This window comes from Ovis canadensis, chromosome 3 (genome assembly GCF_042477335.2).
Source record: "Ovis canadensis isolate MfBH-ARS-UI-01 breed Bighorn chromosome 3, ARS-UI_OviCan_v2, whole genome shotgun sequence".
NCBI lineage: Eukaryota > Metazoa > Chordata > Mammalia > Artiodactyla > Bovidae > Ovis > Ovis canadensis.
Window position 1 is genome coordinate 14,187,162 of NC_091247.1, and position 27,477 is coordinate 14,214,638.

Sequence of the window (27,477 nt, forward strand, 5' to 3'; positions counted from 1 at the left end):
GTCCCTGATGAGGGTCCCCTTTCACAGATCCGAAAGCTCTCTGGACAACATAGTCCGGTCAGCTCAGCCAATGGTGCCAGACCCAGCTGCCCATGGGCACTCCTGTTTGGAGCTGTTCCATCCAACCGGCAGTAGGCTCTGCAGTCTGCGTGGCTGGACCCCATGGCCCCGGGGTGGGGGCCACACAAAACGCCCCCGGATTTCCACTCTCCTTTGGGAGTTTCCGCCCAGGCAGCCACTTGCTGCCCTCTGCTGCCCCCAACTGGGCAGAAGCCGCCCTGCGCGGACACCTCCGGCTCCTTCCATCTGTACTCACCACCTATGAATTTGGTCTCTGGTCTCTTGGGGACCCCTGCACCCCACCCCTCTCAACCTCCTGGTCTCAGAGTGGAGGCCTGGGCGCTCTGTGTGAGCAATGTCGTTTTGGACCCTCAGGAGGAGGCGTGGGGCAGGGAGGACCAGAGGCTCTGGGAAAGGGGTGGGGGTAGTGAGCCCCGCCTGCCAGCAAATCGGGGCTTTCTGCAATTTGGTGTGAGATTATTGGCTGAACAGCCCTGAGGGCCAGGGATTCCTGTGCCAGTTTACAGACGGAAAAAGAGAGGCTCAGAGCTGGAGACCTGGCCTGAGCGATCCCACAGAGGGAAGCCGTGGAGCTAAGATTCAAATCCTACCCCTCCCAAGTAGACCTATGGGAAGAGTCAGTACTATGTCCCCAGGACGGAGGACCCCAGGAAGTAGGGGGGCAGGGGGGCTCCTAGTGAAGAGAGGGAGAAAGACGCCCCCCAATAGCATCTCACCTGCCAATCACAGAGAGCCTGACACTCCACTGCGAGTGACTCAAACACCCAACTGATAAGGCTCCTTTTGTGCAAGGAACCTTTGACACAGCGACCGAGGGAGTCAGCCACTGACACCTTAGTGGCGACCAGTTTATCCAGCTCCATGTTGCCCAACAGGCTCAAGTGCAGGACCTTATAGGGACACGGTAGAAGTACTTCTGGAGGACCCCCAGGCAGAAAGGGGTGGGGGGGGTGGGCAGAGGTTGTCCTTATTCCCCTCTCCATCACCCCACCCAAGCCAGCACCTCTTGCAATGAGGCAGCAGATTCCAGGGCTCCTTGAAGTGAGTTCTTCCTTCAGGGACCCCTGCAAGGGCATTCTAAGCTCAGATGCTGAGGGCAAGGATGAGAAAAGCAGCTTGCTCGCTCCCCGTCCTCTATCCCCCACTCCAGTCCTGATCTCTGATGCTATTGGGGGCATCTTTCTCCCTCTGTTCACCAGGAACCCCCCTCCCCTGACCTCCATCCTGGGGACATAGTACTGACTCTTCCCATAGGTCTACTTGGGAGGGGTAGGATTTGAGTCTTAGCCCCACGGCTTCCCTCTGTGCGATCACTCAGGCCAGGTCTCCAACTCTGAGCCTCTCTTTTTTCATCTGTAAACTGGCACAGGAACCCCTGGCCCTCAGAACTGCTGTTCTGCCAGGACTCCAGACTCTCTGGAAGGGGAGAGTGGGCAGAGACCAGGGGCTCCAGACTCTCTCCACTGAGTCAGGTATGCTGCTCTGAAGGACACAGTGCATTCCATCCAGATCTCCTCTGGCCAGTTCTGGCTGACCCTCACCTCCCTCTCTGGGGACTCCATGCTGCTGCTGCTGCTGCTGCTAAGTCGTTTCAGTCGTGTCTGACTCTGTGCGACCCCATAGACAGCAGCCCACCAGGCTCCCCCGTCCCTGGGATTCTCAAGACAAGAACACTGGAGTGGGTTGCCATTTCCTTCTCCAGTGCATAAAAGTGAAAAGTGAAAGTGAAGTCGCTCAGTCGTGTCCGACTCCTAGCGACCCCATGGACTGCAGCCTACCAGGCTCCTCCGTCCATGGGATTTGCCAGGCAAGAGTACTGGAGTGGGTTGCCATTGCCTTCTCCGGGGGACTCCATACTCCTATTAATATGGCCTCCCATCCTGTTTGCTCTGTGAGCTGCAATAGATCTGCTTTACCCTTGTTTTCCAGCCATGCCCTCACACTTTAGCCCCTCACATTGCTCCCTGTTCTCACTACCACTTGCTCAAGCTATTAATATTTCCCATCTCTCAGCCTTCAGAGGGGCCATCCAGGCTGCCAGTCCTTTCTCCTCACCTGCCCAGAAATGACTTCATGAAGGCCCAGCTAACCCTGCCTGTTAGGCAAACAAACCCTGTATGTTTGCAGGTAGAAACTACCTTTTACTCCTGTGTGTGTCAATACCCCACACAGGCCCTGAAACATAGCTGGAAGTGTTAGTTGCTCAGTTGCGTCCGACTCTTTGCAACCCCGTGAACTGTAGCCCACCAGGCTCCTCTGTCCATGGAGTTCTCCATGGAGTGGGGAGCCCTTCCCTTCTCCAGGGGATCTTCCCAAGCCAGGGGTCAAACCCGGTCTCCTGCATTGCAGGCAGATTCTACCATCTGAGCCACCAGGGAAGTCCTGAAACACAGCTGGTGCTGGTTAAAAATTTATTAAAAGAAAGAAAAAAGGAAGGCAGTGAAGGGAGGGAGGAAAGTAAGTTAGTACATACCCACAACAGGACTCGCCGACCAGAGCTTGACTCCCACCTCTACCGCTCGTGGGCTAGCAGACCCTGGGCCCTGAGACTCACTTTCCAAATCTGTAAAATGGATCTGATGAAACCACCTCCTTGTTTTTAATGGGGCAGGCAGCCTCCCAACCCTACCAAATACCACAGCCTGCCCATAGTCCCAGGCCTCAGATGCTGGCCTGGCCTTGATTCAGAAAGCTTGAAACAGCCCCTGACCCCATACTCCCACCCTGCAGACTGTCCTGGGCAGCCCTGGCCACCCTGGGCTGTCTGTGAGGATGTTCCCATCTCCTGCATTCCTCCTGGAGGAAGGCAGATCCAGACCAAATCGACACAGACCAAAATGATAGTAATTTGCCTTTGGGGTTTAAACAGTTTAATAACAATTAGGCTCCATGAAAGACATGGGAGGAGGAGGATTGAGGATATGGGGCCTGCTGTCTCCACCAACCCTCTCATCTGCAGCACAATGGCCAGATGCTGGGTTGGGAGACTCCAGCTCACCAGCTCATGTGGCTCAAGAGAGCAAGGGACACCAGCCTCACAGGCAAATTTCGGGTACCACGAGGTGCTGGGGCATCCAATCCGGGGCCCAGCACTCCTATCTGCCAGCCATGCTTTGTAGCTGACATCCCTCCACCAGTCTATGGGCCACAGACACAGACATGTCCCATGTAAATATGCTTCAGCCTAGAGTGATGGAGGGAGGCCCAGCAGGTATTCCAGGCAAACCTACTTTCTCTGGGTCTCAGTTGCCCCATCTGTGCAGGGACAGAGCTGGCCTCTGTGATCTGGGGGTTTGACCAGCTTTCCTGTCCACGGGAGTCGCCTTAGCCAACAAGAGGCACTAATGGGGCAGACGGGCAGACCAGGAGGAGGAGCTGTGCTGATGAGCCCTTGGGGGCCTCCAAGGGTAGTCAGACGCACAAAGGTCATTCCCTTCAGCCCCCTCCTCCCAGAAAACATGACAGGGGCGGCAGGAAGGGCCTGGCGGCAGGAAAGAGAGGGCAGGAGGGAGCAAGGCAGGAGGAACACAGGACAGGGGAATAGAGACATCCGGGCTCCATTCCAGGCCTGGCTCCAGACATGCTGTTCGACTTCAGGAAAGGACCCTCCCCTCTCTGAACCTCAGGCCCTGCTCTGTAGAAGGAAGGGTTGGATCAGATAATTTCCAACAGCCTTTCCACCATGGTGTTAAGGGGGGTCATGCACAGTCCTGAATGTTTGTGGTCCTGTACCTGTTTCTCTGTATATGAGAAAGAAAGACAGCTGAAATGTGGAGACGGTTTGGAGAAACCTTGGTAAGAGGGGTGAGCAGGTGAGGAAACCTCAGATCCATATTCCAGAGGTCTCCTGCCCTATCTACTCTCACTCATCATCCCCTCTGACTCTTGTGTCTTGTAGGGAAAAGTCCAAAGCCCTTACCCACTCACTTTTCTCTCCAGGCTCCTCTCCACCATATTTGCAACTCATTTAATGTCATCTAATCACACAGAGCCTTTGGCTTGTTCCTATTTAGTTAGATCCCACTCTAACTGGAATACTCTTCTCCTTTTGTTCCTGACAAACTCCTATAGATCCCTCAAAGCCCAGCCCCAAAGATCCCTCCTTGAGAAATTCTTCCCCACCCTCGCCAACAAGAGGTAACTGCCCCTGGTTCTGGGTTCTCACAGCATCCCAGGCACATGGGCATCATAGCTTCAGGACCACCTAGGGTACACACACTTGAGCATCCAGTAAAAGTGCGTGGTTGAAAGGAACCAAGACCCACATCTTGAAGCATCCGCAATCAACTGGTACTGAGTTTATCTGTAGCTTCCTCCAGCCCCCTGGGCCTTCCCCTCCCTGACACTTCTCCTCCAACTCGCAAAAAATAGCCCTGAGACCTAATTTCAGCTAAACCTTCAAACACGACTCTTCACTTTCAACTTCCCGAGGAGGAATCAATTGGCTGTCAAGTTTCCCAGTGAATCTGCCACCTCCCACACCCAGGCCCTGCCAGCTCTCCTCAAGGTCGGTGGGAGGGATGGGGGCAGAGGACGGAGGGAGGAAGGACCCAGCCCACACCAGGGGGAGGTCAGGTCTGCCCCGGGCGGTGGGCTGAAGGGACACATGGGGAGACCGGTAGCAGTCACCGTCTCCTTACCCTCTAATCACACCATGAATTCCTCACACATGGGGTGGCCAGTGAGAGGGGACAGCCTGCTGCTGTTGCTGAGTCCTTGGGCTTTGGGGTGGGGGATAGGTCCATACAGAGCCCCTGGACCGAACCCAACAGCTTGTGCAGATCCCAGCTTGCTGCCTGCCTGCTGTCCCTGCCTCTGGCCCTCTCTCGTTTCCAGGATTCGCTGCTGAGAAGACAGAGCGGCGCTCGAACTCAGCCTCACCATCTCTTTAGTGTTAGTCGTTCAGTTGTGGCCGACTCTTTGTGACCCCATGGACTATAGCCCCCCAGGCTCCACTCTCCATGAGATTTTCCAGACAAGGATACTGGAGTGGGTTGCCATTTCTTTCTCCATCTCTTTGGAGCCCAAGAATTGGAGGCCAGCAATGGGCAGGAGGTCCGTTTGGTCCTCTGTTCCCAGCTCCTTCCCCATCCTGCCCTCATCCAGGGCCCCACAGAGCTCTCAGGGTCCTGATTGGATGGCCTGCTGGCACTGAGTGACCCTGAGAGACGGCACCCCCACCCCCAGCTCCCCTTGTAGGGAGAAGGAAGTTGTACCAGGCAGGCAAAAGCTCCATATCTTGCCTAGGTCACAATGCTGCCATGAGACTCAGTCCCAGGTCTGCTGACTTTACGGCTCATCCCCTTAGTGCATCAAAACATTTAAGCACCTTTTGTATGCCCAGACTACAAAATCCACTCCCCCTATTTTACAGAAGGGTAAACTGAGGCTCTCCCAGGGTCACATGATCTCCAAGAGACAGACATGGGAGCAACACTGGGTCCCTGATCCCCTGTGGGGTGATTTTGGTCCTAGGCTGACTCACAAAGGGGTGAGGGCCAGCATGTAGGGTGCAAACAGCCCAGACTCAGGAGTGCTCCCAGCTGAATGGTGCCCAGGTCAAGTCCAGCCCCTCCCCGGCCTCAGTTTGCACAGAGGAGGCAGACAGAATGAGGCCTATAGATCCGGACATGGTTCACCATTAAACTGCAACACTGCCAAAGGGCTCTGCTGTGAGAGGTGGTGACATCTCATCACCTGGGTTTGAAATGGCAGCGAAGACGACAGTTATTCAAGTACATCCTGTGGCATCTCGCCTGCCTCCTCCAGGCAAAACCATGTTCCCCAGGTTCCCTTGGGGGCTACACAGAGCAGCAGTCAATGAGCACGAGGATGTGGCTGTGGGAGCAGGCGGGGTGAGCTCAGGTTGCAGGGGAGAGGGTGTGCTTCTGGTCCTGCACAGGGTCGTGTCAAGTCCGTCTCTAAGGCCCAGGCCAGGTGCACCTCTGACCTTCCCCAAGGCATCCTGTCCTCTGCCCTGACCCTGTGCAGATCTTCACTGTTCTGGAGCCAAAAGAGGAAACACAATTCAGCTTGTAGGTGGCTCCATCAGTAAAGAATCCACCTGCAATGCAGGAGACCCAGGTCCAATCGCTGGGTCGAGAAGATCCCTTGGAGAAGGAAACGGCAATCCACTTCAGTATACCTGTCTGGGAAATCCCATGGACAGAGGAGACTGATGGGCTATATAGTCCATGGCGTCGCAAAGAGTTGGGCACAACTTAGCAACTAAACCAACACCACCATCATTTCTATGGACTTCCCAGTTGGCACTAGTGGTAAAGAACCCACCTGCCAATTCAGGAGATGCAAGAGATATGGGTTCTATCCCTGGGTCAGGAAGATCCCCTGGAGGAGGGCACGGCAACTCAATCCAGTACTCTTGCCTGTAGAATCCCACAGACAGAGGAGCCTGGTGGTCCATGGGGTTGCAAAGTCACACACACATACACACGCACGCACGAACGCACAGGGGTTAAGCACCTACCATGGGTCGGACCTGGGCTGACGTGCACACGTGAACGTCCAGCAAGTCCTTCAAGAAAGAGCAGTCATTCCACACTTTATTGACGAGGACACGTGGCTCAGAAAGGATGAGTGACTAACGAGGTCACATGGGTCACACAAGAGCTGGAATTTGAACTCAGATCCCCACCTCCAAGCTTCCTATTCAAACCCTCTCAGCTCCAAGCACCAGCCCAGGATAGAAATTCGACTCACGCCCCTTTCCTTAACAGCTGCACACAGAAAAGGGCCAAGGTGCCGAGGGAAAGGGCACAAACAGTATATGCCCGGCAGTCCTGGTATCCATGCCTGGCTCTGTCACACAGCAGCTGTGACGCCCGGCAAATGACTTCACCTCTCTGAGCCTCAGTCCCCTCATCCATGACATGCAGACACTAATGGTACCACCCTTCAGGGTTGCTGTGAGAAGTGGCTAAAGTGACGGCAGAACACACTTTCCATCCTGCAGACCCTAATCTCACGGGATGAAGAGTCTGGGGGCCCAGTGGCTCAGAAGGCTGGTACTGGCTCTGGATCTGAGCCACAGCAGTTTTCCACACCAGGAAACACAGTGAAGATGCCACGACAGGAAAGAAGCCAAGCCTAGCTGGCAATTAAAGAGCTGCAAATTACAGCAACGTCGAGGTGTGATGATACACCTATTAGAACAGCAAAAGAAGGGGAAGCGGGTAAAAAGTGATGCTGAGGGGGTTCTGGAAGGGTGTGGATGAAGGGTACTCCTGCTCTGGTTCCAGTCCAGCCAGAGGAGTACATGCATGTGCACTGGGGTCAGGGAGACCCGGGTCCAAATCTTGGCTCCAACATTATGAGCACTTGGAGTTTGGGTGAGGGACTTCACTTCTCTGAGCCTCAGTTTTCTCATCTGTAAAATGGAGTGATCGAAGTATCAGCTTCAGGGTTGTCTTACAGATTAAAAGAGATGAACATAGCACAGCAGCCTTGATGATTAGTCATCATCCCTTAAGGTGTCCCCAAGGCTCAGCCCTGGTGGCCGCGGCCCGGGGGTCTGGGGAAAGCAGGTCGCAGCCTGTTCCAGCTGATTCGATCAGGGTCTCCCAGGTGCCAGCCTCCTGTCCTCCCCACAGCTGGACACTATCTCCCAAGGGCCCTGGTCGCCCAGGGAGGTAACCTGGAATCCTTTCTCAGAGGCTGATCTGACCCAGAGCCTGGGGCTCAGAACTGCCTTTTATATGAGCCTATTAAAAATGCAGATATCCAGGCCCCACCCCTGGCCCACTGCACTGAAATCTTGAAGGGGTCCAAGAATATTTTGAGAGCATTTTTATGACACACAGACAGGCGGAAGAATCGGTGGCTCTGAGGAAAGTCCTCTCCCTTTAGCTGGGGACTTGAGGCTCCACTCGACCCAGACCCAGTCCAGCTTCCCAGCCTCACCTCCTGCCCTGACCTCTGGACCCCTCAGCTCCAGTCCCAGCAAGCATTTCACCATTGCATAAACACATCAATTTCTAGCATGCCCCCACGCCTTGGCAACTGCTGTCCTCCCTACCTGGAACTCCTTCTCTCACTGTCCCTGCCTGCTCAATTGCCAAGGACCCTTCAAGAGTCAGTTCAAAATTCAGTTCCCAGGGGATATCCACTCCCACCTCACCTGAAACCACATATCACACGATACAGCGACAGCCGGGCCTGTGACCTCTCTGTTTCCTCCCTCAAAACCTCCTTCCCCCTGATCCCCTGAGGACTGGCTCCTCATTTCCTGGACTTCAGCTCAACTATAACTTGCCAACCACACCACCTCAAGGAAGCCCTCCTAGTTTTCCCTCTCACAGCAGTCTACTTTTCTCTTTCACAGCACATAGCTCCAACATAAGAATGTCAGCTCTTAAGGTCAAGGGCTTTATCCACCTGGTGCTGTCTTGGCCAGCTCCTCCCACTTGGCCCCAGTGCCAAGAATGGTACCTGGCACACAGCAGGCATGCCGTCAGGATGGCTGAATGAATGAGTGGATGGATGAACAACTGAATCAAACATCCATCTCCCCTATAGCCTGAGCTCCCCGGGGAAGAGAACTTGCCTACTTCCCCAGCAGCTGGCACATGGGCAGAGGGGCACAAGGTAACAGGGCAGCAAAAGGACATAAAACTGCAGGTGTGTGGAAGGATGGCTGGGACACAGGGGACATGGACGGTCAGAAGTTACAGGTCACTGGGTTCTGTTTCCATAAAGTCCTTCAGGTCTGAAAGAAAAGAGTGGACTGATAGGACTACTATAATCGATAGCTAAGCTGTATATATACTATTCTTTGCTGATTCTGAGATATCATCGATTGAAAGGTACAGCATTGTTTCATGCACCAGCAAGAAAGAGAAAAAATAGCAATTAAATTATGACACCCCACAGGCTGTTATATGAGAGATATTAAAATGTGAAAACAAAAAGGACACATCCTAAGGAAGCGTGGTGTGTGCACGCATGCTTGAGGGTGCACTTATCTGACCTAACGTTAGCCTTTCTCATCCCACACCAGCTTGGCTCTGGGTCCAGCAGCCTGCACGGCTTTCAGTCCTCCGCCTGCCCCCTCCCTAGAGGACAGGCCCCCCATGTGGCCTCCTGGGGGCGGGGTTGAGCCACAGAGAGGGGAGCAGCTGAGTGAACGGATACCTAGAGCAAGGGAGGCTGGATGCTCTCCCAGGTCCATGAGGCTCCAGGAAGGGGGGCCGCGGGGTCGCAGAGCAGCCCCCGGGCCAGGTGGCGATGGTGACGCAGGGATAGTTACCGTGACCCGGAACGGCGTAGCGGCCGAGGGCTCCATGCTGGGGCTCTTCTCTGAGAGGCTGCCGGGCAGGCTGCGCCGGGAGCCCGGCCTTTCTTGGGGCGACTCTGCCAACAGAGAGGGAGAGAGAGGGGTGGTTAAGCACGGACAACAGAGGCCGCCCAGTTGGTCGCGTCAACCACTCAATGGACATGAATTTGAGCAAACTGTGGGAGATGGTGGAGGACGGAGGAGCGCGGCGGTCTACAGTCCATGGGCTTGCCAGTGTCGGACAGGACTTAGCAACGGAACAAGTCAAGCCCTCCTGTCGTTCCCGACCAGGCTAGGACAACACATAGCTGGTCCTCATAAAATGGTCCAGCTATTGTGGAAAACAGTTCAGCGGTTCCCCAACACGTTAAAGACAGAATGACTACAAGATCCAGCAATTCCACTCCTAGGTATATACCCCAAAGAACTGAAAACAGGGACATAGACAAACACTTGTATGCAAATGTCCATGGCAGCATTATTCACAATAGCCAAAAAGGTAGAAACCCAAGGGGCCCTCAACAGATGAAAGGATAAACACAGTGTGGTCGCTCCACACGATGGAAGGTAATTCCACCATTAAAAGCACGAAACTTCTGATCCACGTTGCAACCTAGACGAACCTTGAAAACAAGCTGACTGACACAAACCAGACACAAAGGGACAAATATTGTGAAATTCCACTTGTATAAAATACCCCAAATAGGCAAATTCTTAGAGAAGGAAAGCTGATTAGACGTTACCAGGGGCTGGGGGTAAGGGGGCACGGGGATTTGTTGCTTAATGGTACAGTTTCTCTTTGGAGTAATGGGAAACATTTAGAAACGGACTATGGTGATGGTGGCATGATGTTGTAAACATACTTAATACCACTGAGCTATACACTTAAAAATGACTAAAATGGCAAATTCCATGTATATCTTTCCTATATATGTACTACGATTTTTAAAAAAAGATCTCCTAAAACTCCCACTTCAAGACACACGTCTTGTGATATGTGATAATGAGCTCCCTGTTGCTGGAGGTATACAAGCAGTTCCTTCAAACATGAGACTCTGATCTCTGGCTTCCAATCGGTACCTTCTCTTCTTGAGGCTTTAAACTTGAGAGGAGTGCAAGGGCCAGGCAGGCAGCAAGGTCAAGGGTAGCGGCCAGCTGCTCAACTCCAGCTGGTGATTTTGACATAGCAATGGGGGGGCTCAGTGCAGCCAAAGCTTCCCAAGATTCAAGAGGATGCGGAAATCTGGTTTTTTACTTTAATATAAAATATTCTGATTTTTAAATGGTGACAGCTCATTCAACACTTGGAGCCTCAGCCTCAGCATGCCTGTTTCAACAACCAGGTCAGTCCACCTGGCCACTTCACCCGCCCCAGTTCCCCCAGCCAGACTTGGCACTGGCCATCTCTTTTCCACTGCTCCAGCTACGGCCCCCACAGAAGCCCCCTTCCTCTTCCTCCCAGCCCGTCCTGTTCAGTATGCCCTGGAGGAAACCCGGTAACCTCCTCCGCGCCTAGCTCTTACAGGAGCCCTTTTGGCTTCTATAGCAACAGCCAGGCTGGGGCAGCCTATCAATGCTGTCACTTTGCACACAACATGTATGTGTGTGTGTGTGTCTCCTTTGTTTGCTGGTGAAAATCGTGTGTGTGTGTGTGTGTGTGTGTGTCTCCTCTGCTTGCTGGTGAAACTCCTGTGTGTGTGTGTGTGTGTGTGTGTGTGTGTTTCCTCTGCTTGCTGGTGGAACTCATGTGTGTGTGTGTGTGTGTGTGTGTGTGTCTCCTCTGCTTGCTAGTGGAACTCCTGTGTGTGTGTGTGTCCTCTGCTTGCTGGTGGAACTCCTGTGTGTGTGTGTGTGTGTGTGTTTCCTCTGCTTGCTGGTGGAACTCCTGTGTGTGTGTGTGTGTTTCCTCTGCTTGCTAGTGGAACTCCTGTGTGTGTGTGTGTGTCCTCTGCTTGCTGGTGGAACTCCTGTGTGTGTGTGTGTGTGTGTGTGTGTGTCTCCTCTGCTTGCTAGTGGAACTCATGAGTGTGTGTGTGTCCTCTGCTTGCTGGTGGAACTCCTATGTGTGTGTGTGTGTGTGTGTGTGTGTGTTTCCTCTGCTTGCTGGTGAAACTCCTGTGTGTGTGTGTGTGTGTGTGTTTCCTCTGCTTGCTGGTGGAACTCATGTGTGTGTGTGTGTGTGTGTGTGTGTTTCCTCTGCTTGCTAGTGGAACTCCTGTGTGTGTGTGTGTCCTCTGCTTGCTGGTGGAACTCATGTGTGTGTGTGTGTGTGTGTGTGTGTGTGTGTGTGTCTCCTCTGCTTGCTAGTGGAACTCCTGTGTGTGTGTGTGTCCTCTGCTTGCTGGTGGAACTCCTGTGTGTGTGTGTGTGCGTGTTTCCTCTGCTTGCTGGTGGAACTCCTGTGTGTGTGTGTGTGTGTGTGTGTGTGTGTGTGTGTGTTTCCTCTGCTTGCTAGTGGAACTCCTGTGTGTGTGTGTGTGTCCTCTGCTTGCTGGTGGAACTCCTGTGTGTGTGTGTGTGTGTGTGTGTGTGTGTGTGTCTTCTGCTTGCTGGTGGAATTCCTGATGCCCACGCCTAAGCTGGCTGCATCTCTACACCCCCAGCACCCTTCCTGGAGTCTGGAGCGTGGGGAGTGCCTGGGAAAGACCTGTTGACTCAGAAGAAAAAGGACAGGGCGGAGATTTCCCCGGTTCCCTGGGAACACACCGGGTGCAGAGTCAGAGGCGCACACCCAGTAAACACACACACGCACATTCGCATCCACGTAGACACTCAAGCGCGTACTCGCTCAGGCCCAGCCCCAGTACACGTGCTCATGTGGACGTGCATACACACAGGACAGATGAGGGGCAGACTTTTCCACAAGGCAGATCGGGCTATCAGGGGCCGTGCTACGCCTTCCAGTTCAGTCTCTCCGTGCAGCCGGCTGGGACAGGGGCCCTCAGGAGTGTGGAAAGACAGAGCTGAGCCTGCACTCCACTAGGGCGGGCCAGTGCTGAGCTCTGGCTGGTGGGCAAGCCTGGCAAACCATTTTGGAACTGGAGGAAGTGGGCCACCAATGGGGACGGGTTCAGGCCCCGCTGCCCAACAGGCAGGCCTGGGCCCCCTCTGCTAGAGAGGCTTCCACTCCGGCCCATTGGCTGCCATGATTTAGGGCCTTTCTGCTTCCCTCATGGTGCGTCCTACTTAGAACCTCCCTTCCTCACTCACCTCCGCTCCCCCGCCCATGTCTGCTAGTCACACTCTAGGAAAGACCCCTTCTCCCTGTAGATTTCCCCAGGAAATCTCTTGCTGTGCCCCCGCACCGTCTGCCTTCATCTCTCCCCTCATCCCTAGTGCCTCTCGTCACCTCTGCCCGGGGGTCCTCCCAGACTAACCACAGTGTCCAACCCACATGTGAGGCACTGCCCTCGGCCTTCAGAAGCCTTTGAGGATGTGCCCTCTCTCCCTGACACACACACACATACGCTTGACCACGACTTCACTGCTCCTTCCCAGGTAGGTGAGCCCTCAGAAGGCACTGGTGGGACTCAAAGAGCCTGGCGAGGCTGCCTCTCCTCCAAGATCAAGCCTGATATCCCCACAACCTCTGCAGAACACCATCCTTGCCTGCTGGGTCTGAGCTAGGAAGTGCCCAGAGGTTGCTTGGTCCAACCACCCATTTTACAAATGAGGAAGCTGAAACCAGAGGAAGGGAACTTACCCACTAGCTCCTAACACAGTAAACAGACAGCAAAGACCCTTATGGGTGCTCCCAAAGTAGCCGTAAACTTCAATTCAGATGCCTTGGGAGCATTTCTAACCACTTCCAGTTTGGCACTGCACAATTCAAATTGATTTTTGTTCCAATAAACCCAAACCTAAGCAAACAAAGCCCAGGCTGTACCCTATCTGCATCAGAAGGTAGGAACCCAGCACAGAGCGAGGGCTGCAGGGCATGACAGGGCAGCAGTCCATGCCCTCTCCTGCACTCCAAAGGACAAGGCGCATGGGTACCTTTCTGGGCAGCTTCCGCTTGGCCCCAGTTCCATTCTGCATCTTTCACCCCACCTCTGCTCCAGGGGGCTGACCCATGCAGACCACACCAGCCCAGGTCTGGGCCCTCTGACTTACATGCACATGTGCAAGCTCAGTCACTTCAGTCGTGTCTGACTCTTTGCAGCCTCATGGATTATAGCCCTCCAGGCTCCTCTGTCCATGGAATTCTCTAGGCAAGAATACTGGAGTGGGTTGCCATGCCCTCCTCCAGGGGATCTTCCTGACCCAGGGACTGAAACCAAGTCTCCTTCATTTCCTGCATTGCAGGCAGATTATTTGCCTGCTGAACCAGCAGGGAAGCCCCTGGCTACCATGGGGATTGCCCAATGGGGAGCCCTGGTGGGAGATCAGGGGAGGGAGGGGGGTCACCTGGGCTGGCCACCTCCCACCACTGAAGGTCCAGACTACCATCAGGATGACCCAGTCTCCTGAGTTCTCACCTCTCAGTAACCATGCTCTCCTCCCCTCCTTCCAGCCCCAGCTGCTACTAGCTCTGGGGTCCTGCACTCCTCTCCACGGTTCCTTGCACCTGCCCACACCTCAAATCATCCTAGTGTAAGCACCATCTGCTTCCTGCTGGACACCCATGGATCCACCAGGCGGATCTCAGCTGCCTGAGAAGCAGGCCCCACCCATGGACCTGGTGGGACGCCTTTACACACAGATGGGAAACTGTGATGTGCCCAGGGATCACATTGAACCATAGGGGGAGAGTCTCGGCTAGGCCACGCTCTCTCCTGGCCTGACACTCCAAACAGCACCCCACTCTGAGCCAGCAGCCAACACAAGCTCCAAACACAAAGTTAGTAATAATAACCACATGGATTGTAGGGGTACAGACCAGTGTTTCTTTACCTTTTATTCCCTAAGACTCCCTCTAAGGAGTCTTTTTAACTTCCGAGTTTCTCCCTCAACAAAATTCTAATACCATAGATATACAGTAAAAGTATCTTTTTGTCCTACATGTAATGTTGTTCAGTCTCTCAGTCATGTCTGACTCTTTGTGACCCCATGGACTGCAGTATGCCAGGTGTCCCTGTTTTTCACCATCTCCCAAAGCTTGTTCAAACTCATGTCCACTGAGAGGGTGATGCCATCCAACCATCTCATCCTCTGTCATCCCATTCTCCTCCTGCCTTCAATCTTTCCCAGCATCAGGGCCTTTTCCAATGAGTCAGTTCTTCACATCAGGTGGCCAAAGGACTGGGGCTTCAGCTTCAGCATAAGACCTTCCGATGAATATTCAGGACTGATTTTCTTTAGGATTGACTGGTTGGATCTCCTTGCAGTCCAAGGAACTCTCAGGAGTTTTTCCCAACACCACAGTTGAAAACCTTCAATTCTTCAGTACTCAGCCTTCTTTATGGTCCAATTCTCATATCCATACATGACTACTGGAAAAACTATAGCTTTGACTAGATGGACCTTTGTTGACAAAGAAATGTCTCTGCTTTTTAATATGCTATCTAGGTTTGTCATAGCTTTTCTTCCAAGGATTAAGTGTCTTAATTTCATGGCTGCAGTCACCATCTGCAGTGATTTTGGAGCCCAGGAAAATAGAGTCTGTCACTGTTTCCATTGTCTCCCCATCTATTTGCCATGAAGTGATGGGATCAGATGCCATGATCTTAGTTTTTGAACAATGAGTTTTAAGCCAACTTTTTCACTCTCTTCTTTCACTTTCATCAAGAGGCTCTTTAGTTATTTGCTTTCAGCCATAAGGGTGGTGTCATCTGCATATCTGAGGTTATGGTATTTTCTCCCAGCTCTCTTGATGCCAGCTTGTTCTTCATCCAGCCCGGCATTTCACATGATGTACTCTGCATAGCCTGCTGTTCCACGTCCTGTTCTAACTGTTGCTTCATGACTTGCAAACAGGTTTCTCAGGAAGCAGGTCAGGTGGTCTGGTATTCCCATCTCTTTAAGAATTTTCCACAGTTTGTTGTGATGCACAGTCAAAGGATTTAGTGCAGTCTATGAGGCAGATGTTTTTCTGGAATTCTCTTGCTTCTTTTTTATATACATATAATGCCTACATGTATATTAGGCTTTATATAGAAAAAGAGTGAGATTTTTTTCACATCTCCTTCCAAGAATCCATTTTTTTGTTCACTTATGGGCAATACTGCCCCCACTGAGACCCCTTCAAATGTAATCCCCACATAACAACTTAGCTTTGGGAAGCTTCATTCTCCAGATGAATAAACTGAGGCTCTGAGAGGCAAAAATGACTTCTTCTAAAGTTTCTCCAGGTAAGAAGCAAGAGTATATGCTGAAACTGTCCCTACCAAACCTACACTTAGGGGCTCAGGAAAGGCTGAGGATGCCTGAAACATGGGGCCAGGACTAGGAGACGGGATTTAACCTTGACTCTGCTGTGTGACTCTAGGCTAGCCCCTATCCATCCCTGAATTCATGGCTTATCATCAAACCAGTGGGTCAGGGAGTAAGAGCAGTGAGTCCCTCTATTCCCTACCACCACCACCCAAAAAAACAGAAAGAAAGAAAGAAAAAGAAAAAAACCTGCTCTTTATTTTACACTGACAAAGAAGGCAGAAAGCAGACCTCTGAGTTCTAACTCTGCCTCTAAAATCACAGCTGACTTTGGCCTATGACTGAGTACCAAGTCCTTTCTAATTTAAGGAAGCAGACACTAGGAGGCTTGGGCCCATGCCCTCCACCTCTAAATAGCATAGCTGGTACAAGCAGGACGTTGGAGACGTTGGGTGAGTTTGCTGACATCTTGCAGGATAAAGGTGGCATCCTCAGGGACAGACCCCAGGAAGGGAGAACTGGTCTACCGCCTAGTTCCACACTGCCCACCTCCAAACCTCAGAGAACTGATTCAGGCTTTTCCCCTTGGCTCAGACTCACTGTACGACCTCCACATGACCTCTCCGACTCTCGGTCTACAAAATTAGGTCACAAGACCAGCTGATCCTGCATCTCCTTTCCACTAGGAGGTCAAAAGATTCTATTTCACCAGGCAGACCAGGCTGCCTCCCTACTCTTGGAAGCCACAGTTGGAGAAACACATTTTAACCTTCATGTGTTTGCTAAATAAATAAATAAAATTGGTTTCATTCAAATGCTGCTGGCTTGGTTGCCATGGATACCTCCTAATCATGAAGGATGACTGTTACTTGTTCCCATGGAAACACGGAAGCCTGAGGAACATCCTGTAATTTCAGACAAGACACCAAATTTCAGTTGTTGGGTTGCCCAGACCTTAATGTTTAAAAACAGGTCGAGGCAGCAACCTCTAACACCCGCAGCGAGAGAAAAGAAGTCAGCATGTTAAAAAGAGGAGGTGTGAGGTGGGGGTGTGTGTGTGTGCTGGACCTCAACAGTGATCAGGAAAATGCAAATTGACACAAGCAGATGCCATTTCACAGCTTTCAGAGAGGCAAAAAATGAAAAAGAACGATGACCCCAAATGTTGACAGGGTTGTAAGGAACTCTTTCATCCCTGCTGGTAGAAGGAAAAGAATTTGAGAACAATTAGAAAAGCGCCGGTTGAAACTGACACATACATATATACTCTGGGACCAGAAATTCCACTCCTACATGTACGGTCCAGAAAAATGCTTCAGCCTCGCACAAGGAGACCTGCACAGAGATGTCTACTACAGCACTGTTGGTAGTAGCAGAATGTGGGAAGCAACCTAAATGTCCACCAACAGGGGAATGGATGCCCCAGGGGATGACTGCAGTCATTCAGTGGAATAGGGCTAGGACTCCAAGGGACAATGTCCAAATGGAACACAAGGAACCCCAACAAAGGACCCAGTTCTATAAGATCAGCATGAATCATGCTCAGAAACATGTGGTTGAGTGAAAAGAGTAAATTGCAAACAGCAAACAGAGTACAATCCACTCATGCTTTTTTTTCTACAAGAATGTTCACAACAGCTTTATACGTAATAGCCTAAAACTGGAAATAAAACATGTTTCAACAGGTGAATGGTTAAACTGTGGTACACCCACAATGTGTGAAGCAGAATAATGTTCCCCCCCAAGTCCAAGAATCTGTGAATATGTTACTTGATATGGCAAAAGGAACTCTGCATATGCGATTAAGGTTAAGGACTTGGAGATGGGCATGCATACTGGATTATCCACACAGGGATAATCTTAAATGTGGAAGAGGAAGGCAGAAGGATGGGTCTGAGGGATTCGATGATGAAAAAAGAGACCGGAATGATTTGAAGGAATAATGCAAGAAGTGAGCCATGAGCCAAAAAACATGGGTAACCTCTGTTTGGAAACTGGGAACATCTCTCAGCTGACAGCTGGCAAGAAAATAGGAACCTCAGTCCTACAACCACAGGAAACTGACTTCTGCCAACAAGGAATGGGCAATGAGATGGAGTTTTCCCTAGAGCCTTCAGAAAGCAACAAAGCCTGCTAATACCTGATTTTAGTCCTTCAAGGCTCATGCCAGACTTCTGACCTACAGAACTGTGAGATTACAAATCTGTGTTGTTTAAGCTGTTATAACAAGTTTTAACCTGTTATGGCTGCAATGGGAAACTAATACGCACGCCACAGAATATTACTCAGCAAAGAAAGTACTACTCAGCACTACTGAAATACATAACAACTTGGAAAGATCTCCAAGGCGTCGTGCTTGCTGAAAAAGGCCAAAAAGGCCAGCCTCCAAAGGTCGCATGATCGGGGATGTATGTATACCTATGGGTGATTCATGTTGAGGTTTGACAGAAAACAACAAAATTCTGTAATCCTTCGATTTAAAAAATAAATAATTTTTTTAAAAGGTCACATGATGCAGGATCTCATATATATGGCATTCTCAAGGTGGTAAAGTCACACAGATGCAAAACAGGTTGGTGGTTGTCCATCCCTTCCATCCCTTACCCCTCCAGGGGTGAGGGATGCTAGGGGGCAGGTAGGTGGCTATAACTTGTCTTGTGTCTTGACTGCAAAGGTGACTGCACAAATCAGCATGCTAAATATGCTAAATGGTACATATGTTAGCAAATATGCTAAAATGGTAGAGTTGTATACATGCATGGCACCACCACACACGAAAGATGAAAGAGAAGAGGCAAAGAGGGCACTGACACTCAGAAGCTGACCTGGCACTCACAGCTCTGTTGCGTTACTCTCCTTCCACATATAAACAGCCTCACAGGATACCGACCTCAGACAAGCCTACCGTGATAAGATGAGGCAAAACAAGGCCACTTGATCATTTTGTCTAAGCAGCTGTCAAAAGCCCGGTCACCGTGCCACCCAAAACACTAAACATCCCTCCACCCTGGTGAAAACGAGTGTCTGCTGCCTCTTTACCCATGACAGCTTTATCTCAGTGCTGCTTCCTCTCCTTGGAGATAAGATCTGAGAACCCCTCCCCCCAGATTCGCCCCTGCTTTCTGAGAGCAGCCAGTCAAGAGTGAATCTCACTTCCGTTAGACGTCCCCCAGCTCACCCAATCAAAGCCCAAATCTTAGAGTGGTTTCTCTCTACCACAATCTGATTGAGAGGCCTTGTGGTTCCCCGCAGCACGTGTGCTCCACCGCTGCAATAAATAATAAACCCGACTTGTGCGGCTGGAGGTGTGTTCTTGGCGGGTCTTCGGCTGGAGGGCATTGTGTCATTTACAAGAGATGTAACTATCAGGGGAAACCGGGTAAAAGGATGCCTCTCTGTTCCGGTTCTGTAACTGCCTATACGTCTGAAAAATTTTCAAAATAAAAAGTTAATAAATAGCCTATTTGAAACACATGGAATCATATCTGTCTAAACAATTGAGATTTTCCATCCCGAGAAACTAACTACTGAAATGTATTCATATCCGGTGTCACTTGAGTAGAGAGAGTGGTCAGCAATCTAGAGGCGAGAGGCACAGAAATGTAAACACCACTGCAAAGGTTTACCATGGACTCTAGACTGAAATACATTTGCCATCTACGTGATTAAGCTAATATGCTGTTTTACTGTCTGTTTGTATGCGTGTGCACTTACATAGAAAACTGTCATAAACAGTATCATAAAACTTGGTCAGAGATTCTCTTTGGAGAATAAGATGGGCTACAGCAGTATCATTTACCAAATGAAGAGTTAATTCAGCCTTCCAAAACTTAATATTAAATTAAAATTGAAATAGATAGCTCTTTCCCGGCTGGAACCATGGAGGTTGCAGAAGAGAAGAAAAAGAAGGTTCCTGCTGTGCCAGAAACCCTTAAGAAAAAGCGGAAGAATTTCGCAGAGCTTAAGATCAAGCGACTGAGAAAGAAGTTTGCCCAAAAGATGCTTCGAAAGGCAAGGAGGAAGCTTATCTATGAAAAAGCTAAGCATTACCACAAGGAATACAGGCAGATGTACAGAACTGAAATTTGAATGGCTAGGATGGCACGAAAAGCCGGCAACTTCTATGTACCCGCGGAACCCAAATTGGCGTTTGTCATCAGGATCAGAGGTATCAACGGTGTGAGCCCAAAGGTTCGAAAGGTGCTGCAGCTCCTTCGCCTCCGGCAGATCTTCAACGGCACCTTTGTGAAGCTCAACAAGGCATCAATTAATATGCTGAGAATTGTGGAGCCATACATTGCATGGGGGTACCCAAATCTGAAGTCTGTAAATGAACTGATCTACAAGCGTGGTTATAGCAAAATCAACAAAAAGCGAATTGCCCTGACAGACAATGCATTGATTGCTCGATCTCTTGGGAAATATGGAATCATCTGCATGGAGGATCTGATTCATGAGATCTATACCGTTGGAAAACGTTTCAAAGAAGCAAACAACTTCCTGTGGCCCTTTAAATTGTCTTCTCCACGAGGTGGAATGAAGAAAAAGACCACCCATTTTGTAGAAGGTGGAGATGCTGGCAACAGGGAAGACCAGATCAACAGGCCTATTAGAAGGATGAACTAAGGTATCTACCAGGATTATTTTTGTGTTCTGGTTAATAAACAATTGAAACAAATTGAAATGTAAAAAAAAAAAAGAAATAGATAGCATAATGATTCAGTACAAACTGTAAAAAAGGAAAAGAAGTAAGAAAAAAAAATCAGAAAACAAAACAAATGACATCAAAATCAACAGTAGCCCAAAGGACCAGGTAGAGAAAGTGGATCAGGAAAGTCCAAAAAATAGGTTTAGAAAAAATCTCGTGGGTGAGGAAATGAAGTTCCCTAAGCCATGAAATTAAAAGACGCTTGCTCCCTGGTAGAAAAGCTATGACCAACCTAGACAGCATATTAAAAAGCAGAGACATTACTTTGCCAACAAAGGTCTGTCTAGTCAAAGCTATGGTTTTTCCAGTAGTCATGTATGGATGTAAGAGCTGGACTATAAAGAAAGCTGAGCGCCGAAGAATCAATGCTTTTGAACTGTGGTGATGGAGAAGACTCTTGAGAGTCCCTTGGATGGCAAGGAGATCCAATCAGTCCATTCTAAAGGAAATCAGTCCTGAATATTCATTGGAAGGACTGATGCTGAAGCTGAAATTCCAATACTTTGGCCACCCGATGTGAAGAACTGACTCATTGGAAAAGACCCTGATACTGAGAAAGATTGAAGGCAGGAGGAGAAGGGGACGACAGAGGGTGAGATGGTTGGATGGCATCACCAACTCGATGGACATGAGTTTGAGCAAGCTCTGGGAGATGGTGATGGACAGGGAGGCCTGGTGTGCTGCAGTCCATGGGGTCGCAGAGAATCGGACATGACTGAGCAACTGAACTGAACTGAACTGAAGCCCAGAGCTGCCAATGAACTGGTGTCCCAGCCCCCACTTTCTCCCACTGCAGGAGTGGCCGGATGAGCTGCAGGAAAAGACAAAGGTAAGGTCATCATGGCAGCAGATCATGGAACCCTCAGATGGTTAGAATCTTCCAGATACAGCAGTCCAGTAGATGCCACTGTGTGTGTGTGTGCGTGTGTGAATGAAGCACGTCTGTACTGTTCTTATCTGCTATTAACAGTTAGCCAAGTGAACAATGAGTTTGCCAAAATACTGTATTGATATATTGGTAGGTCTCCTACACGCTTTTTCCAGTTCCAGCTTTGGCCATCCATGTTTGGGAGAAGGAAGAAAGGTAGTCCTTAGAGGGTACTGCCTTCAGGAGTACCCATGGCCCCCAAAGAGCCCATGTCCTGATCCCAGTACCCACGAATATGTTACTACAATGGCAAGGGAACTTCAAAGACGTGATTATGGATCAGGTGCAGCTAGTAGCAAAGAATCTGCCTGCCAAGGCAGGAGATGCTGGAGACGGCAGGAGACACTGGAGACGCCGGTTTAATCCCTGGGTCGGGAAGATCCCCTGGAGAAGGAAATGGCAACCCACTCTAGCATTCTTGCCTGGACAATCCCATGGACAGAGGAGCCTGGTGGGCTACAGTCCATGGGCTTGCAAAGAGTCAGACACGACTGAGCAACAAAACAACTGTATAACACAGGGATCTAAATTCAGCTTCAGTAATAAACCATAATGGAAAAGAATATGAAAAGGAATAGGTATATAAGCATAACTGAATCACTCTGCTGTACAGTAGAAACCAACACAATGCTGTAAATCAACTGTTCTTCAATAAATAAATGATCTCCAAATGTCTAATTTAAGGATTTAATACTAACGCAAACTGAATCTCAGCTCTTTATATAATTTTTAGCTTGAGGAACAGTTGACTCACAGATTGTACCTCAGGTCCTATAAGGTACATGAAGTTACGATTTGGAAAAACAAAAGAGCAGCATTGTTTTATGTTCTACAAAAACACGTGTGACTGCCCTACAAAACTGGAGGGAACGAAGATCGATGCAAACATCAGGCTCACGCTACAGGCCATGAATCGTAGAGTCCTTTGTCTCTGGCCCACGAGTCCTCTGCCTTCTGCCAGCACCCAGGAAACTCTACGAGGCTAAGTAGCTAGTCGGCAAGTAAGGTAAAATCCCCACCCTTCACAGTAATTAAAAGAGGATCAAAAACACTTCGGAATAAATTTAACAAAAACAAATGTAAGACATAACTAAAAAAAATATTGCTGAGAGACAGTAAAGAAAATCTAAATAAATGGAGAAATACACCACCTTCAAGAATTGGAAGACTCTGTCTTGTTGAGATGGCATTTCTCCCCAAACTGATGTACAGATTCAATGCAATCCTGATCAAAATCCTAGGAGGCATTTTAAAGGCACTCAATTTTAAATTTAGATGGCAAAGCAAAGGACCTAGAAGAGCCAAGCAATCTGGAGAAACTAGAAACAGGTTGGGGGCTTCTATTACAGGGTTTCAAGAGATACTTTATAGTCTGCAAATATAACTAAAGTAATCAAGAGAGTATGACGTTAGCACAAGGACTGATATATAGATCAATGGAACAGAATAAAGAGTCCAGAAATAGTCCCACATATAGACGGTCAGTCGATTTTTGGAAAAAAGTACAAAGGTAAATTGATGGTGGAAAAGATAGTTTTTTCGACAGATTTAGCAGCAGAACAATTGGCTACAGTAAGTCCCCCACATGTGAACAATTTCTGGTTCATAAGTCCAGTAAAGTTAGCCTAGGTATACAGCTAGCACAATTAGCCATATAGTACTGCACTATAGCAGGTTGATAGTACTTCTCACACAAATAATACATTAAAAACAAACACAAAAAAACTAAGCATTTTTAATCTTACAGTACAGCACCTTGAATAGTATAGTAGTACAGTACAACAGCTGGCACACAGGGGAACGTTCACATCTATGAAAGCTTGCAACTTAAAGATTCATATCTAGGGGATTTACTGTATTTGTAGGTAATAAAAATGGACCATCAGGAAATGTGGAGAAACAGATCTAAGAGAAATGAGGACTGCGCCCAATGTGTATTTTTATCCTCACACTGAGTCCAGGTAGGAAACATCAGCTCCAACTTTAACAGGAAGAAACTGAAGTTCAGCAACATCGATGGAAAGGGCCGTGACCACACAGCTAGGAAATGAGGAAGGCAAGATTCTAGCCTGGTGATCTCTGAATCAAAGGACCGCCCCAGGGTGGGAAAATGGGTTCCAAGTCCTCCAGGAGGCTGAGTGTCCCCCCTGCCCCAGGCCACTCTCTCCATCTCCAGGTGCCACCTCAGCCCCGCTACCCATGGCAGGAAGAGATGAAGGATGCCTTGCTTGGCTGCACACTTGGTTCTGCAATGTTGGGTGTGGGGAAGGGAAGGAGTCACCAGTCTATGGAACTGCAGGAGCCTGTTTTCTCCAAATGGATTGGGATCAGAGTTCAAGTTGTCTTCAAGTTCAAGGCGTGGTTCAGAGTCAGTGGAGGCTGCCCACTGTTGCAGAGATGGGGTTTGCTGGGAGAAAGGCATGGAGGTGACTGTGGGAGCTGGGGTCCACTGCACCTCCTGCCCCAGGAATCCTCAACATATAGCATTTGGTGGGGGCCCGAGAGCTCCTCAGAGGAGACATGGAGAGATCAGGCTGCAGGTGCTCAGGAGACGGGAGGGAAGCGCCTAGAAGATGCGCCCCCCCTCCCTACCCCAAGTTGTGTTCCAAGATCCTGCGTATGTCCTCTCTGAAAGGACAGTACCAGTGTTCACTCCCTAGCCCCTGGTTGGCCTCATAAATAACAGTCCAGGGTAAGTGCTGCAAAGTTTTCAGCATCTGTAGACACTGTCACCAGCTCTTCTCTATGTCCCTCTAACTTGAATCCCTCAACAACTGCCTTTGACCATCCATACTTCCTATTCCTATTCATACGTTCAGAAAACGAAGATCATGGCATCTGGTCCCATCACTTCATGGCAAATAGATGGGGAAACAGTTGAAACACGTGCCTGACTTTATTTTGGGGGGCTCCAAAATCACTGAAGATGGTGACTGCAGCCATGAAATTAAAAGACGCTTACTCCTTGGAAGAAAAGTTATGACCAATCTAGACAGCATATTAAAAAGCAGAGACACTACTTTGCCAACAAAGGTCCATCTAGTCAAGGCTATGGTTTTTCCAGTAGTCATGTTTGGAGGTAAGAGTTGGACTATAAAGAAAGCTGAGTGCTAAAGAACTGAAGCTTTTGAACTGCGGTGTTGGAGAAGACTCTTGAGAGTCCCTTGGACTGCAAGGAGATCCAACCAGTCCATCCCAAAGGAAATCAGTCCTGAATATTCATTGGAAGGACTGATGTTGAAGCTGAGACTCCAATACTTTGGCCACCTGATGCGAAGAGCTAACTCATTGGAAAAGACCCTGATGCTGGGAAAGATTGAAGGTGGGAGAAGGGGATGACAGAGGGTGAGATAGTTGGATGGTATCCCCAACTCAATGGATATGAGTTTAAGTAAACTCCGGGAGTGATGGACAGGGAGCCCTGGTGTGTGGCCCATGGGGTCACAAAAAGTCAGACACGACTGAATGACTGAACAGAACTGAACTTCCTATTCCTCATCCTGACACGTGCCTCACTTTCAAAGTATCCCCGGCCTTCCAAAAGGATGAATTTGGCTTCCCTGGTGGCTCAGCTGGTAAAGAATCCGCAATGCAGAAGATGCTGGTTCAATCCCTGGGTCAGGAATATGGCTACCCACTTCCATATTCTTGGCTGGTGAATTCCATGCACAGAAGAGCCTGGAGGGCTACAGTCCCTGGGGTCGCAAATAGTCGGCATAACTGAACAACTAACACTTTCACTTTTCCAAGGATGAATTACCTGGCCTGAAGGTTTTTCTCCTCCCTGAGCCTTCTTTTTTTCAGTACATGGCCATATATTTAATTATCAAATAGACCATTCAGTTCAGTTCAGTTCAGTTCAGTTCTGTTCAGTTCAGTCCAGTCACTCAGTCCTGTCTGATGCTAATAAACCATGTATTTCATTTTAACTGTAGGGTAAACTATTATGTAACAAATTTATTGTACACAAGTATAAATAGAGGACATACAAGTAATTCCTCTCTCTTAATCCAGGCTGACCCAGACCAAATAGTATAAAATAAAAAACATCCCCAAAAGCAGCTTCCGAGATACTAAATATACACATTTATTTAGAGCACTACATCCCACAAATGTAAATATCAATAGAGGTACCAAAGTAGGTATCAACAAACTCTACCCGATGGTTTTAGTATAAGAGATATGGATCTGGTTTTTATAACATCATATTTGAGTTTAACTGGTGACTGGTGATTATTCCATTTTTGAAATATAAAAGGGCTTGTTCTATCCTTTCTCAGATGTTTACCAGGTAAAAGACACAAACCAAGGAGTCCTTGAGTCTCTTTGGGCTCCTTTCTGAGGATTTCTGAGAACTTTAGCCTGACTGTCGCCTTTCCATTTTCACTCCAAAGTTTTCTCCTTCATGTCTGTAGCCACAGGGCCTATTCCTGGCCAGACAAGAGAGCTGGCATTTACTCCAGGTGGCTGGAATTCAGAATAGGAAAGGCTTCCCTGGTGGCTCAACTGGTAAAGAATCCACCTGCAATGTAGGAGACCCAGGTTCAATTCCTGGGTCAACAAGATCCCCTGGAGAAGGGAATGGCTACTCACTCAAGTATTCTTGCCTGGGAAATCCCACAGACAGAAGAACCTGGTGGGCTACAGTTCGTGGGGTTGCAAAGAGGCAGACACGACTGAGTGACTAACACTTAACACTAAAGGAAGTCCCAGCGTGGAAACAAGTGTTCCCTCTCCTCCACCATGTATAATTTCTCTCTCCCCATTTTTAAAACCCACAGTGCAGTACTACACATTTGGACGCATTTGCAAATGTAGTAAAAGCATAATAGCACATGTGGGCAGGACAGGCATTGCCTTGAGGAGGCTGATTATTCCTGGGGAGAGTGTAGGAGGCTTTAGCTATATCTCAAGGGTCAGCAAAATTTTTTTTTTTTCATAAAGGGCTAGATTTGTCTCAACTATTTAATTCTGCCAAGGTAATGTGAAAAGAGCCACAGACAATATGAGTGAGCATGGTGGTGTTCCAACAAACTTTACTTACAGACAGGGAAGACTTGAATTTCCTATAATGTTCACATTACAAAACATTATTCCTCTTTTGATTTTTGTCCCAACCCTTGAAAAAATGTAAATGCTATTCTTAGCTCACAGGTCATACAAAAACAGGTGGTGGGCCATATAAAAACAGGTGGGATCTGGCCTCTTAGCTGTGCTTTGCTGATCCCCTGCTGTACGTGAATCATTTTATTTCTAAGAAAAAGAGGGAAAAAAGAAGAGACACAATCATGGCAATGTTAACATTCACTTAGTCTGAGGTGAGTGCATGGGTGTCTGCAATATGATTTTCTATACTTTCAAATATTTTAGAATTTTCCAAAAATTCAAAAAAGGAAAAAGCCTGGAAATAACCTTCCAAATTCTCCCAGAGCTTATCACTGGATGCTGGAATTAAAGTTGATTTTTTAAATTTTCTTCTCTTCTATAATGGGTATTTCTTTATTACTTTTGTAATCCTAGGGGTTGAGGGGAAAGTGATAAAACATTGACATGCATGTATGTGCGTGCTAAGTTGCTTCAGTCCTGTCTAACTCCATGCGACACTATGGACTGCAGCCTGTCAAGCTCCTCTCTGTCCATGGGATTCTCCAGGCAAGAATACTGGAGTGGGTTGCCATGCTCTCCTCCAGAGGATCTTCCCAACCCAGGGATGGAACCCAGGTCTCTTATGTCTCCTGCATTGGCAGGTGGTTTCTTTACTTCTAGCACCACCTGGGAAGCTCCAAAACACTGACATAAACTTTATATTCTTTAAAAAGGAGACAGAGGAGTTTGGCCCATAGCCGGGGTTCGCCCCTGGGGACTATCGGTGACCCAGGAGCCTCTTCCACAACATCACAGCCCCCAGCCCATGCCCCCCACTCCTTAAACTGGCCCCTCCCTCTTTGGACGGCTCTGCTTCTGGGTGTGGGACCAGAGGGCTGTATCCTGGGTCCTGGGAAGCCCAGGGTCCCATCCCAGGAGGACTCAGAGGTTGCTGCTACTGAGGGAGGGCACACAGGCCCCCAACCAGCTTGCTGCTAAACACGCAGCTCTGAACTGGTTCCTAGACACCAGGTGGAACGGTGACTATCCAGACAGTTAATGGCAAACCTA

At 49.2% G+C, this 27,477-nt stretch overlaps 1 protein-coding gene and 1 pseudogene across 13 annotated transcripts in view; one reads left to right on the forward strand and one right to left on the reverse strand.

Moving 5' to 3' along the window:
- DAB2IP (DAB2 interacting protein) overlaps positions 1–27,477 on the reverse strand; it is a 210,505-nt gene that overhangs the window by 99,225 nt on the left and 83,803 nt on the right. For 11 of the 13 annotated variants that reach the window (XM_069582530.1, XM_069582528.1, XM_069582535.1 and 8 more), the window contains exon 2: positions 9,347–9,450. In XM_069582530.1, the coding sequence (XP_069438631.1) occupies positions 9,347–9,450 (104 nt within the window). Of the gene's footprint in view, positions 1–9,231; positions 9,451–27,477 lie in introns of all 13 variants that reach the window. The other 2 variants (XM_069582542.1, XM_069582537.1) reach the window with 1 other exon arrangement.
- Positions 14,262–20,363, forward strand: LOC138438061 (large ribosomal subunit protein uL30 pseudogene; annotated as a pseudogene).